This window comes from Enhydra lutris, unplaced genomic scaffold, assembly GCF_002288905.1.
Source record: "Enhydra lutris kenyoni isolate GAN:26980312 unplaced genomic scaffold, ASM228890v2 scaffoldscaffold3, whole genome shotgun sequence".
In the NCBI taxonomy this organism is placed as follows: Eukaryota; Metazoa; Chordata; class Mammalia; order Carnivora; family Mustelidae; genus Enhydra; species Enhydra lutris.
The window spans coordinates 68,410,667-68,426,132 of NW_019154087.1; the positions used below are offsets into that span (position 1 = coordinate 68,410,667).

The 15,466-nt window shown below is 43.0% G+C and overlaps 1 protein-coding gene across 3 annotated transcripts in view; it reads left to right on the top strand.

Annotated features, from left to right (window-relative positions):
• The window catches only part of LOC111156012 (zinc finger protein 827), a 165,729-nt gene that overhangs the window by 133,453 nt on the left and 16,810 nt on the right, over nucleotides 1-15,466 (top strand). For all 3 annotated transcript variants that reach the window (XM_022516545.1, XM_022516555.1, XM_022516565.1), the window contains exon 9: nucleotides 14,731-14,868. In XM_022516545.1, coding sequence (XP_022372253.1) covers nucleotides 14,731-14,868 — 138 coding nt within the window. The remainder of the gene's footprint in view (nucleotides 1-14,730; nucleotides 14,869-15,466) is intronic.

Sequence of the window (15,466 nt, forward strand, 5' to 3'; positions counted from 1 at the left end):
TCCAGAGATACTGTATATACAGACAAGTGAAAACATATCCGTGTATGTTGTTATTTATTTTTGGAAACATGTATTCTTAAGCAGCACTCCACTCGAAAGAGTAAAAAACCTTCTTTCATGCTGATAATTAAAGTGGGAAATGAAGTAATAGTCTCTTTCCTCCATGGTTGCAAATGGCAAGTTTTTCTACCCTGTGGAATCAAATGGTTCCATCCTTCCCCACCTAATAGGATATAGAGGATGTTAGCATCCTTTTGACAGGGTGCGCATCGAGGCACAAAGAAGTGGTCTGATGGAGTCACACTGGAGTGGGTTACTGCATTCAGGAGGCCATTTTATCTCCATATAGAGACAAGACTATTCAACTAAAAGGCCAAATATATGGGTGCCCAGAAGTGACAACCAATTCTCTTTCACACATTTTTCTATGATTGTTAGTTGACTGGCTTCGAATTGGAAGGAAGTTGGAAGCCTTAGCCGAGGAGCCACTGGTATGAGACACCCTACTCTAGCTCAACAGGTACAGCAAAGAATTGTGGGAAATGACAGCTGCTTCTACTTCTCTTCTTTTAAACGTGCCCATTGCCCTGCACACATGAGCCTAAACAACTCGTGATTCAGCACTTCCACAGTCTGTGCCTTAGGACAAAAATGGGTTAGAAGGGCATACTTAGGATTATCATGGTGCTGTAGTAATGTGGTGGTATTATCTATAAGTAATGCAGTGAGGGAAGAAGCAGACTCCGTCACTACCCATAAGGAGCTGATGGTTACTGACATCACGTGGCAGGCATACATGTGTGGTTAATAGCCCTAGTCTAGGTATCATGGTTTGCCACTTGAATTAAACCTTCACTTTGGAAGAACAGGTGTGCCTCTCTGTTTGAAAACCTTTCTTTGGAAACTCACTTTTTATCCAGGATTACCCGCCAGGCAAGTATTTGCGGTTTGTTATTATTTAGTGCCCTGTTCTCCCGAGGATGTTATTGGTCTCCTTAACAGTAGAAATAACTCAGTGGATTTGATCTTGATAAGTAAAGAGCTTTTCCATTGGCCTTTACAGTGTCGGGTATGTGTGTGCTTTTTAAATGAGAAATGGGGATATCTCTAGGAGTTTCACCTGACATTATCTCCTATAAGATTAGAATGTGACCACATTTTCAGCTCAGAGCACACCAACAGGACCTTGAGGCAGATTCATACGCTGAAAAAACAGCCATACGCTGTTCATCAGAACGTGGCAGCATTCCAATTCAAGGAGCATTTGTGAGTCCCCATATTAATATTAAATGCAAGAATCTTTGTTCATGCAACATTAAGGTTACAAATGTGCACATGCCAAAAGTGGGAAATAGCAGAAAATAAGATTCTCATGGTGACATCTGTTCTCCCCTATAGTACATGTTCTTTAATACGGTGTTCAGTTTGGAGAATGATTAGTTATGCAAAGCCTTCGGTCTGTGGTGTGATTAAGAACCTGAACTTGAGCATGTGGGGAAGCAGGGGGGAGGAGGGCACTACGCTAAGACTGGTTCACTGACAGTCAGGATTTTACTGTATGATGTTAGGCAATTAGCTGACCCACACCTCAGGCTCTCTTGAAACTAGAAGGAATAAGGTGCCTTCTTTCTAGTTCTTCCTAGTTCACAGAAGGTGAGGCAGAGATTCTGCTGAGGGCAAGCTCCAAAGAATGTTGAACTTTCATCATCAAAGTTAGAGGTAGTGGCTTTCTGTTATGGGGTGGGAAGAGGCACCACAGAGATGGGGACTTCTCAGTTTTGTCTATTTGCACATGATTTATTTGAATTTACATCTGTCATGCATCAATGCATATGTTCCCTCCTTTGCCTATAATTAGTGAAATCTTAACCAAATCAACGAATATGTATTGTCTACTATATTTAAGATCTGTATAAAGATAGAGGAGAAGTAAAGATGACCAAATCAGAATATGTAAGTAAAGTACACCAATACCACCTACAGTAATACAGGACACACAGCTGGAAAGTATTGCATTTTCAATACAGTGGAAGGAAGTGCCACTGTTTGTATAAATCTGTTACTTGATTTTTTAATAGTTTTTTTAATAGTTTGATTCGTAGCTGAAATATTACAGTTGATATTTTTGTATTTAATTTATTTGATTTCCATTCAATTTTCAAACTGAAATGGAAGATACTTTTTTTTCTTTTTTAGATTTTTCCTTTTGCTGAACTACTTTGGATTTGTATCATTGAGTATCATCTGTTTCTTCACATATTTTCAGGCCAATAGATATTTACATGTTTGGTTTGTGAGCCAAAAATCCATTTTTTATTCTTTCAATCCTGAAATGATTGAATAAAGTGGCTCAGATTTTCCATTTATTTCTGTTGATAATGATAATGCCCTAACTTTCATCTGCAAGTTCAATTCTTCAGACCCCTTGTCGATAGGATATCTGTTTGGAATAGGATTAAATTGATGTTAAGCCTTCCATAGTGTATTTGACAGGGACATTTGTGTTCAAGGCAGCTGATAAGACCGTGTTTTCTTCTGAGACCATAGAATGCAGTGACACTTGCCACCTAGGAAAGAGAAAAATGAAACACATGACCATGGCCTCTGTAGGACCTGGTCCAAATCAAGGTCATCAGCCTATGAAAATCTCCAAGCCAGCCGCTGTCAGCCTTTTTCTCCTTTGATACTGAGACTAAAGATGCTTCACAAAAAGGAGTGACACACCCCGTGGACACACCCAGAGGGTTACTGTAGGGTAAGGGAAGCCAGAGATGACACACACGCTCCTCTAGGTTGAGTATCCTGGGTTCAGATCCTGGCTCTACCTCTGAGCAGCTCTGTGAGAAAAGGCCGATTCCTTAATGGTTCTGAACTTTGATTTCTCTCATCTATAAAATATAGATAATAATGAGACCAATCTTAATGTATTGTTATGAAGATTAAATGAAATAATGCAAGCAAAGAACTTAGCCTTAGCATCGTGCCTGGAACAAAGTAAGTGCTAAGTAGACCTTAGCCAGAGATATTCGAACTATTAACAATGATATTATTATGGAGATGGCCTGATATATTTATTTTAAAAATAAAATATTTGCCAACTGTGTTACTTGTTATTCTTAGTAACAAATTACCAGGGCTGCCAATCACTATGGCATACTTTCATAGGAAAATACTAACAATCCTTTCCCTTCTCTCCTAGCTAACAAGGTATTTCCTGATCCTGTCTGTGATCCCTACCGGGGGGGTTAAAATCATTAAATAAACCAACAAACAGAAATCTCTACCATATGAAAACACATAACTCTGTTTAATCAAATAGATAGCATTTCTGGGTCAAGAAGAAAAATATTTGTGATCAATGTTGCCTAAAGATGTTAAAGCTGACATCAACTAACATAAATTTTATAAGGTGCTAAAGCCCAAGGTCAAGAGAAAGGCAAAATAGAAGAGTTATATTTTCTATTAATACAGAATTGAATAGATTAGGAGCAGAGAGAGAAGACTGAAAATTTGAAACTGGATGTAGTCACACAAGAATATTGCAGTGTCTGGGAGCTGATAAGGGCTTTAAGAAAATTTAGAAATCTTTAAAGGAATGGATGATATGATCAAGGCTTGTCCATAAGAAAAGAGGACTAGAATAATTGAGAATGCCAGTGGATTCCAATCTTAGTGAAGAGAAGTGCAGAATCCCTAGAGGCTTACTTGAATACTATTTGGAGATGGCTGTGACTTGAATTTTAAAAGAAACATACTAAATATTTTTAAAGTACTCTAGAGGTGTGATGCAGAGCCCATCATGTAATTTTAGGAGTAAGTGGACGTTAAAATCTTTATCCCTTAGGATGTATTTTCAGAAGTCCGAATTTTCATATCTTACCATATTCTGCTATTTTCCTTTAGTTTCTTCATCCCCACATCTATTCAATAAGTACATATTAAGCACCTTGTTCAACACCAAACAAGAGAAAAATGGTCCCTCTTTTTGCCCAATTCTGTTTGCCCAGATGATGATAATGTTTTTTTCCCAAGATGTCGTGATATGGCCCCATACTTTCTAATAATTTGTAGGAGGAAACTCTTTCAGAGTTAAAGATTTGCCATCACCTAATACTCTGTGGGTTAGCTCCACACTTGAGTGCCTGTTATTTCCTTCCCTGGGAAAAGTTGGAAGAATAGTTATTATAGGGTCTTATTCTGAGGCAAGTGAATGCTGACCTAAAAGGAATTTGGTAAGTAAAATTTACATAATAGGTGCTTGGAGTTTTTGATATGCAGCAAGCCACCAGTAGTCCAGAACCAGGAAGGAGCAGGAGGAGGTGGGCAAGGGAAATGAGGAGGAAGCTCTGAGTCCTCCAATCTGTCCATTTAGGTCCTGGGGGAAGCGTTTGGGTTGCCCAATAAAGCCCTCTTTAAATTTATGCGATCACAGATGCTTGTTCTTGATGGTCGGTGAATACAGGAAAATGTAAAGTAGAACAAATCAAAGCTGCAACAGATTTGTCTCTGATAAAAGAAACCAGAATGCTTGCATTTACTTCTTTGATCTTATGGTAAAGAATAGTATAATGTAATGAACGGTCAAGGATATGGGCTTTGGAAACAGACTTGGGTTTGCGATAGGCTGTCCCTTGCTACCTGGATTACCTTGAATTCATTGCTCAACCTCCTTAAGACTCTACTTCTTCTTCTTTTTTTTTTTTTTTTTTTTTTTGTAGAATGGGGTTGATAATATCAGTAACCAATGCATAATGCTGTTATAAGGTTCAATATAATATGTGTAAACTGCATAATGCAATAGTTCACACAATGGTAAATCTGCCATAAACGTAAGCTATTGTGTTAGTTATGCATTATCTCGTTGATATACTTTTAATAAACTCTGATACTGTTTTGCCTAACAGAGATAAACTGCCAGAATGGGGTGAAACTAGGTATACAGCCTTTATCTTTTACAGTTATGTTCAGCTTACCCACAGTGACTTAACCAAATGAGCATCTGTGTTTGTTTGTTTTTTTCCCCCCCACATAATAAGGAATTCAGAAGTAGAGAGGCTAGGGCTGGATGCAACTGTTTGAGTCCCAGCCTCCTTCTAATTTTCTGCTCTACCAATCCTTATTAGATGGTTTTCATCTTCATGGCTAAAAGAGGTCTGCTCTCCCTCCATACATCTAAAGAAGAGGAGCCCAGGGTGAATGGCCTTTTTACAAGACTGTCATTTTTTTCAAGGAGTGGGGGAATGTCAGAGACTCTCTCCGCAGGAACTCCTACCTATATCTCATTTGCTCAAACTGTGTTTCATGGCTAGCGCCTCTCTGCAGTGGAGGCTGGGAAGGCATGTTTTTAATTGGGCACAAAACCACCTTAAAAATACAATAATTGTAGCTCTGTTAGATATTACGTAAGCAATCAGCAGTGTCTGTTACAAAGCCACAAGTAGGGCATAGCTCCCAGGACTAATGGTTTTCTAACAAAGATTTATAAATGTCCTCAACATTGGGACATTCTGAGGACATCTGCTGAGACTTTAAGTCCTACTACTGTCATTAAGAACAGAGATGATCACTGATATATGTATTTGGCAAGATAATAACCAAAGTCCTTTAGATGTGACTCCTGAATCAATATTGTCAGTTTGCTTTTACGTTGCAACGTAGAATCAGTTTGCCATTTAGTTCAACAATCATGATCTTGGTGATGTAACTGTCTCACTTATTCAGTAAGCACTTATTGAGGACCCCCTGATCTTGGATATATGAGTGAGAGGAAAATGTAGGAGAAACATCCAAATTCCCAATGGATTTTTTTTTTTTTTTTTTTAAGGTTAAGTTAGGCAGATGTGACAGAGGCTGGCAGTGATGCTCCATGTTTGGATGCTTAGAGAAGTTCCTGGAAATTCTCAAGTTCTATGTGATCAGCCTCACTGGACTTAAGAGTACCAAGTCCTGGCTGTTTTTGATTACCAGAGGATTTGAGGTTCAGTTTTGTTCTATTGATTCTACCAGTCAACCAGTAAGAATTTCGTTGAGGCTAACTGTTGCCTAGTACTAAGAAAAAAATGTCATCCAACTTTTCTGGGTTGATCCCAGGTTGTTTACTAAGAACCAGTTTCACAAACCGTTCATGGCTATAGACTTTGGTATTGATTTCTCAAGGCTGAAAGGAGCCTGAATGAGAGTGTGGGGCAATTGTTTAAGTTCTTTGGGCTTCAGTTCCTTAAATGTAAGAAGAGAACTTTGGAGAAGAGGATCTTTAAGGTTCTTCCATGACATAAGGTTTGGGGCAGGATGGAGCCTTCATAACTGTGGAAGTCTTGATTCTGGTTCTCAACCTTGATTCTGATAAAAGTTGTGGGTTTCCCTGGAGTGGTAGAGGACCTGGAATTTATGCCTTGCTTTCTTCCTCATGGAAATATAAGAGTTGGATTTGAAGGAATCTGAGCCCTCTACTTGATTTAATGTTCTATTGAGTAGAGTTTGATAGAACTCCCTCCCAAATTCTACCAGCTGCATTTATTCCTTGGGAAGTTTTGGAGAAATGCTTGATGGGTTTCATCTTCCCAGGGCCTGTGTGTGGACTCTCCCTAATTGTGGTAAGCAGTAAAGTTTGAGATGGGCCTGTATGTGGACTCTCCCTAATTGAGGTAAGCAGTAAAGTTTGAGATTCAGAAGATCAACTGAGAACTCTTGTGCCTGAAAAGCACCACCCAGTGTTTTTAATTGGTCACACACTGACCAAAACGATCACCAGTTCTGCTGTCCTGTCTGTTTGTTGAGCTGACATCTTGACCAGCAGAAAATCCCACACTTTGGGAGAGTGTTTGAAACGGTCCTTAAAGGGGATTTGGTTACACCAAGACCTGCAGAGAGGTGACCCTAGGGAACCTAATAGATCTGGTACGACCTACCAAGTTACCCTAAGTTGAAGTGACCTTTAAGAAGGGGGGAAAAAAATTAAGGCTAGAGAAGAACTGCAAACACTAGAGCGGAGATGTCAACTCCCCAAGAGTCCTTCACCACAGCTGACTCCTCAGTTCACAAGCAGCCCTCGGAAGGCAGCAGAGCCCATGAAACCACAGGATGGAGCCCACAGGGCCAGGATCTAACCAGAGAATCACCTATCAGGATTCTGCCTCTAAATATACAGGATTTCAGAATTTCACTTGAGATCAGCCTTGAAACTCCAGGCTTGACAATGAAAGAAAGAAATGATCAAAATACCATCTGTCATAATGGAAAATGCAGACGGCCCCAGAGCCTCTTCCTCCTGCAGCAGCCAGTGCAGATTTAGTCAATCTGGACAGTTCTTTATGCGTTGAGGTCACATTTTGGCCAATCTTTTGCTTACAGCTTTAACCAAATAAAGCCTTCTCCTCTCCGCCTTTCTGTTGCCAAAGTCAGGTTGCGAGATGGTTCTTTGAGAAGATTGTTTTGGCAGGAGATACAGAGATCTTCTCATACAGCAAAACACACCAACAAAGCAAACAGTTTAGTCGGGGACTAAACGGTGTTCAAATGGAAAAGAATCAAACTCAAGTCCTTTCCTTTGCCCTGCTTGTTCTTATTCTTTTTTTTTCTTTTTTTCTTTTTTTTTTTGTATGGTTTGCAGGGGGTGGCGGGGTGGTGGGGTTGGGTTGTTTGGTTTTCTTACCAAAAATGTTCCCCAAGTATCAGTGAAAGGCCCAAGGGAATTTTCGTCAGGAATAACTAGTTTACCTCAGACGGAAATGGCTTTTAGGATTTTCCCATCTGATCTTCCTCTTGTTCCTTCTTTATTCTGACTCTCGACATACTACAGTTTCTAACTTCTCTGTGGCTGGAAATATTCTAGGCTGACACTTTTAAGAAAAACGGAAAGAAATCCTAGTGTCTGTGAATTGTTGCTAAATCTGCACATGTCCACTTGTAACCAAGAATATTAAACTCAGAGCCAAAGAACAGGAGGAGAAGAAAAATCCCTTCCTTGTTTGTTGTAGACTTTGGCATTGATCCCATAAGGCTTGGAGGAGCTTCAGTGAGCCCGTGGGTCTGAAGTCTCTGCTCTCCCAGAGTCATGAGCCGGGTTACCTGGGGTAATTCCTTTCTCTAGGCCTCAGTTTCCTTAGAAGTAAAAAGAAAACATTGAAGGAGACGATCCTTAAGGTTTCTCCCTGAACTAAGGTTTGGGGTAGGATGGAGCCTTCCTTGCTATGAAAACCTTGATTCTGGTACTTAACTTTTTTTTTTTTAATTCTTTTATTTTTATTTATTTATTTGACAGAGAGAGATCACAAGCAGGCAGAGAGGCAGGCAAAGAGAGAGAGGGGGAAGCAAGCTCCCCGCTGAGCAGAGAGCCCGATATGGGGCTTGATCCCAGGACCCTGGGATCGTGACCTGAGCTAAAGGCAGAGGCTTCAACCCACTGAGCCACCCAGGCACCTCTCTGGTACTTAACTTTGTACAAGTTGTGTGGTGCCCTGGGGTGGGAGAGGGCCTGGAATTTATGCCTTGGTTTCTTCCTCATGGAAACGAAAAGGATGGATTTGAAGCAATCTGAGTTCTGTACTTGATCTAATGTTCCTTCGAGTCTGTCAGACCCCCTCCCAGATTCTAGCAGCTGGATTTATTTCATGGAAGTTTTTCAAGAAACACTTGCTCAGGTTTATCGTCCCAGGATCCGTGCATGAAATGAAACGTGTCCCCTTGGATCACTAGGTCATAAGAGGCACGGTATGCCGAACTGGTTGTTAGACCTCATCATTATGAATAAATCCCACAAACGGGAAGAGCTGAGACCCTCGTATTTGGATTGCTAAGATGGTGACTCTCCTTTCACTCGGCTCCTGTTTTTCTAGCTGTACCATAGGGATAAAAATGCTTGCTCCTATATATGTTATTTACTTCAGGTAAAACAGAAACCAGTTTAAGAAAGAGGGAAAGTCCCAAATGACATTCAAGACAAAAGCCACAGGTGGGGAATTAGAGGGAAAAACAACTGATCAGATAAAACTAAATAGTCAGGAATTTGGGGGAACAATTACTGGATATCCAAGGAATAAGAGCCTAAGACGATGAAGATAAATAAAATGCTTTATAGGAGACAAAATCCTGGGAGACTCTCTATAAAAAAGATACCATTAGAGGAGGATTTTGCTATAAAAGAAATGAAGAAAATCATTATTCACAGCTACTTAAGATAATGAAACAAATGCTAAGGGATATGGGAATAAAGATGAAAAAGAGCAAAATGTTTTAAAATAATACCATATTCCAAACTGTGTCATGACGATGAACAGTTTAAAAGCGGTAACTAGTATGTGGAATTTTCTGCTAAATGTTATACTTCAGTAAAAAGTTTTATACAGCAGGGGCGCCTGGGTGGCTCAGTGGGTTAAGCCTCTGCCTTCAGCTCAGGTCATGATCTCAGGGTCCTGGGATCGAGCCCCGCTTCGGGCTCTCTGCTCAACGGGGAGCCTGCTTCCCCCTTCTCTCTGCCTGCCTCTCTGCCTGCTTGTGATCTCTCTCTCTCTCTCTCTGTGTCAAATAAATAAATAAACTCTTAAAAAAAAAAGTATTATAAAGCAAATTCCTTATGAATCTAAAAGAGACTAAGTTTTTTGGTTTTTTAAAGATTTTATTTATTTATGTGACAGACAGAGATCATAAGTAGGCAGAGAGGCAGACAGAGGGAGAGGAGGAAGCAGGCTCCCCACTAAGAAGAGAGCCCGATGCTGGGCTCGATCCCATGACCCTGGGATCATGACCCGAGCCGAAGGCAGAGGCTTTAACCCACTGAGCCACCCAGGCGCCCCTTGTTTTTGTTTTTTTAGCAGAACAGAAGAAGATAATTGAGGTGGAAATGAGCTCAGCCAGCTGTGTACTTGTTGCTCTAACAATGAATGTGAAGAGTTCTTCATAGGGTGCTGGGATTCTGGGTTAACCGATCAACAAAGCCTGCCAACAAGTTTGTCTTGAAAAAAATAATCATCTGGCTTGTTGTTATTGGGAGCAAGAAAGGCTATAGAACCTTTGGGGTATGGCTCAGACTCACAGATATGTTCCTTAAATCACAGTTCTTGGGTTGAGTTAAAACACCTATTCAAAGGCAGATAGCCTTATTTTCACCCTGAATTGGCCTTAAACCTTAACAAATGCTATTTCCAGGCCTCAGTCTTACCCACTATAAAAGAAGGATAGTGTTTATCCCCTGCCTCACTGAGATGCTTTCATTCAGTCATTGATATAGTCAACATACCCACATTACACCCGTGTTACATATCAGGCATTGTGCTAATGCTGACGACGCAGAAGTCAGTCATGTACAGCCCCATCCGCTCTATGGGGAGGGGAGCCCTAAAACGCATTTATGGAGCGCCCCTGCCCGTTGGACTCGCTGGCTGCTGTACGTGAAAACGATAGATGTAATACAGAAGATATGTCAACAAATAATAGAATAGGGAAGGTGGTGCAAGGAAAGCATTCATAAAAGTGCTTTGGGACTTTTATGGGAATAAAAGGGGAAGGGAAGTGAGTCATTCTGCCTGGGAAACTGGGGAAGGCTTTACCGAGAAGATGAAATCTGGACAGGACTTGGTTGTACAGAAGTGCGGGGATGGGGAGGGGCCTCTGGTGCGGGGTACAACTGATTCAAAATACTGAGGGCCTCAGAGGGTCTGGTGTGTTTTCCAAAAGGGTAAGCGACTCTCTGCTGAGCGTTTGGGGGTTGGGGGTGAAGTGGGGAGCTGAAGGTGGGAGGTGGTTGTAGAAGGATTGTGACCCTCTTCAGGAGGCATTCGAAGGAGCCTGGCCCGGAGTGGCCATTGGAATATAGGACAAGACACATCCACTCTGTGCCTCCAAAAGACCATTCTAGAACCAGTGAAGGGGGCTACTGGAATGGAGAGGGGCTGTTCAGGAGGCTTTACCAGCAATCATGGTGAGAGGTGATGACTCAGTTCAGGCAGAATTGAGATCCCAGAAAGATCATTGAGATCTTTTGTTTGTTCTTTTCTAAAGTTTTTTAAAAATCAAATAATAGAAAAACTTTACATAAAAATATGTCAATCTTAGCTTCCACAATGTTGTCCACATGCCCGTGCACATGCACACACACACACACACACACCCCCATCGGAACATGAAGTCTTTTTGTGAAACTTGTAGCCTGTGATCACGGGGAGATCCAGGCCAACTCAGGTCCCAGGGTCCCAGGACATGATGGAGCTGGGTGTCTCTGTCTTAGGAATCAAGATACTCGCCGGGGCTCTCCCCACAGGTGTCTCCCTGATGTAGGGTTATATTCACAGATACTAATGCAGGCCTATGAATCAGTTTTTATAAATATTTATCAATAGGATCACAATGTAAATATCATAAAATATTTCTTTTTTTTAAAGACTTTTTTTATTCGTTTGAGAGAGCATGCGCCAGTGAGAGCAGGAGCAGGGGGCAGGGGCAGAGGAAGAGGGAGAGGCAGGCTCCCCGCTGAGCAGGGAGCCTGATGTGGGGCTCAGTCCCAGGACCCTGGGATTATGACCTGAGACCAAGGCAGATTACCAACCAGTTGAGCCACCCAGGCACCCCAGCATAGTGAAATATATCTGGTAATGGTCGATCATCAAGAACAAGAGACGGAACATGTTGCTCTGTTCTGGCATGCCCTTCCAGAGCCTGGGACTGGCCGCAGTTGACAATTCTCAGGGGTAATGCGGGCCAGTCCTGCTTCAGAAAGGCAAAGCACACACATTCCCAAGCGTGTCCGTGCTGGGTGCCCATCCCATTCAGATCTCCACCTAGAACCAGACTGATAGCTTTTGGGGACTGACTGGGTGTGGCGAAAGAGAGGGAGGGACGGATCCGAAAAGATTCTGCAGCTTTTCAAGTGGCATTTGAGGGGCCCTGTTTTCAGGACACATGGAGGAATGGCCCGTTACCCGGTGCTTGTTTTGTCAAAATAACAGCCCCCTTAGCACTGCCTGCCGCTCCCAGGAGCCTCAATTCGCTATGATTTCCAAGTCTGTTGTGAGCCCGCTGCAAACGGGCTGTGGTTCCTTGTTCCGGCCTCTGAAGTGAAAACGGGTGGCTGCTAGAAATGAAGACAGCCTGCCAGCAGAGGAGCCGGCAGAGGAGCCGGTGTAGACAAGGTTTGGGTCCCAGCACCGGCCGGGTCCTCATGCCTCTAGCCACTTCACCGTGACTGGACGGTGTCCTTCCTCCTTTAGTTACAGCAAATATTCATAGTTTTAATAGTTTTCTAAGGCTTGTGGAGGGAATTGGCGTTCTTATGATGCTTCAGCTTCTTAAGTGTGTGACTAATACTTGAAAGAATTATTAGGAGACTTCTTTATTTTTTAATTGCATCAACATGTTTGGTATGTGACCCAATTAATTCATTCTAGTTGTGAATGTTATTGGAAGACCCTGTGCCCTCTTGACCTCTCCTTATGATTATGACTGGTGCCGTCCTTTGAAGCACCATTTTGATTACACACTTAAAAGGAACCACTAAAGTACCCTCTCATCGCTGCATGGCTGAATGGCCACTGCTTGCTTGGGTTCAAGGACAGTCATCTGAGAGTGGATCTGGTGTCCTCAACAGCTCAGTGGCCAGGACTTCCCTTTTCGCCTCCCCCCCACCATTCTGCCCCTTCCTGTCCTCCCCCCACCACCACCACCAGGGTTTTAGTCACATGGTCCTGCTTTCGTAAGACTAGCTGTTCTCCCTGAGACCCAAAGAGCTGTGTTTTAACAAACAAAGATAAATCAATAAATGGGCCTTATCAGTGTTGGGATTACAGGCAGGTGCCTCAGAGCAAACAGGACTGCTATTCCCCTCCCCCCCTTCATCCTCCCTCCCCGCCCAGACACACTTGTATTGGTTTCTGCTCATCCTTAGATTACACTATCTGGCAAATCTGCATTCAAACAAAAACTGATCCCGCCCACTCACCCAAACACAAGTGGAAGCCTGTATCTGGGAAGCAGTTTTAACTACGTTGTGGGAAATAAAGTTCTCTCTGCTGAGGTCTCTGTCCGGAGGTCTGAGCATTTTCATCCACGTGGATCTTATGAAAAGTTTTTTCTGCCATTTAATTATCACCACTTGGCATTGGGTTCTATAAAGCAACATCTAGTGTGCTTTAAGACGGTCCACGATCATTTACCGAAGTTAAGGACAAGCTGTCAACTCAGTAAATTGTCTTGTTCAGAGCAAGACCTTCAAAGGCCTCTTAGTGGCACAGACAAGGGTCCTCATCAACATGTCCTTTCACTCCTTTTTGGTACTCTCTCTGTCACCCATCTCCCTGTATCACTGTAAAAGTTACGTTTGTGCAGCCCATTACAGTTCCTTGAGAAGAAATACAGCTGAGAAAATCAGAGGGAATCCTGTGGATGATGATGGGAAAATAAGAACTGATATTTAAGGGAACAAAAGGATGTATTAATGTCCACACATCTCAGTCGTGGCTGTGAGTTATGTACAGGTCATCCGTGGCACTCATCACTTTCCCTAATAGGATGAGACCTTCGGGGAAACTTTGGTTATGCCCTCCTGCCTTATGGAGTTTTATGTGGAGTAGCATCTGTGTCCACTGAGGTTGTACCACAGACAGGCTGGCTTATAGTAACAGTGGAAATCTATTGTTCTCAGTTCTGGAGACCAGAAGTCCAAAATCAGGGTGTCAGTATAGTCGGGAAAGGACCCTTCCCCAGGTCGCAGACTGCCTACTGCTAGCTGTGTCTCCACGTGGCAAAAGGGGCAAGAGAGTTCTCGGGGGCGAGGGGGGGCGGTGGGTGGGTAGGGAGAGGGGTGTCTCCCTTTTAAGAGCACTAAGCCCATTCATGAGACTCACCCTCACTACCCAGTCAGCCCCCAGGGCGTGACCTCCTAATATCCTCAGCTTGGGCATTAGGGTCTCACATATGAATGGGGCGGGCAGGGGCGGGGGGGACGCACATCCATAGCAAGTAGGATGCAGCTGTCATCACCAAGTCTATGAGATTAGGTTCCCCATGAAGGATTTGACACAACCCAGAATATAGGGCAAAACTTTTCTTCATAAGGGTGCCTGGGTGGCTCAGTGATTTAAGCCTCTCTGCCTTCGGCTCAGGTCATGATCTCAGGGTCCTCAGATCGAGCCCCACATCGGGCTCTCTGCTCAGCAGGGAGCCTGCTTCCCCCTCTCTCTCTGCCTGCCTCTCTGCCTACTTGTGACCTCTCTCTGTCAAGTAAATAAACAAAATCTTAAAAAAAAAAAAAAACTTTTCTTCATAAAGGACAGTGGAAGTATATTTCCTTCAAGGAATCGAACTATTTGTTTTCCTGTTAGAATCCGGTGAGGCGCTCTTTACTATCCCGTGGCAAGAGTGCGCATGTCTGGGGTTTTAACAAGCCACGCAGCCATTCGCCCACTGAGAGACTGTTGAGTACCGACTCCATGCTGCGCGCAGTGCTAAACCCTGCAGCCAGCCTGCTGGAGGGTCTGGTTGGCTGACCTTTAGTGACAGAGAGAGAAAACACCGGAGACTTGTCTCGAATTGGAATCCATTTGCCACCACAACTCTCGAGAACAGCCTTCTTAGAAACCGGAAATGAACATGAAGACCAGAGGTTACTGGATCTTACTGGCAGTTACCAGGCACGTTCTTCAGAAGGAAGCCTTTGTTAAAGTCCTGATGAATGTAGACTAAAATAAAATTTGTTCACGATGTCTTGTTTACCCCTGATGATGCTTTGCTCTTTTGGCCCAGACACAGAAAAGATAGTACTAGAGGCAGGAAATGGATTGCCATCCTGGAAATTCAATGACCAGCTTTTCCCGTGTGATGTGTGTGGGAAAGTGTTTGGCCGACAGCAGACGTTGTCTCGACATCTCTCACTGCACACAGGTGAGTCAGGAACTCACGCGGATGCCTTCCGCACTCTGAATCACCAGCTTCTCTCTTCTTGGGAGTTTGAGTTTCTCTAAGAGAGTTGTAACAGGAAGTGGTGGAAATGTTTCTATCCTGACCTTTCAAACCACGTTATCTGGCACGTTCAAAGGCAACCCTGGAAAAGGTTTTTATTTGTATTGAAAGGAGGATTGATGAGGAAAGAGACACACGTAGGTGTATCCAGGTAAAATTCTGGAACTCTAAGAAACATAACGGTCTCATCTTCAGGGTGCAGGGGCTGGAGCTGCACCCCATCTCGTTGGTTTCATCCTGGCGTGGTAAATGGGAGCAGCAGAGGGACAGAGCAGCTGGTGGGAAACAGTTGCTATCTTTACCTTCACGTAATAGTAGAGAAATGTGCTTGATTCTGCGTGTTGCAAAAGGGAAGGCAACCAAATTAAGAAAGGATAAAGGAGGAATAAATAGTAACTTAATTAATGCAACAAAAATCAGTTCCTTCTCCCCCGGGAGAAAGAACTGTACTTTATCTGCACGGTGGGGCTCCATCCTGAACCCCACCAAGCCTCAGGCCACCAGCTCTTCAAATGTGGGG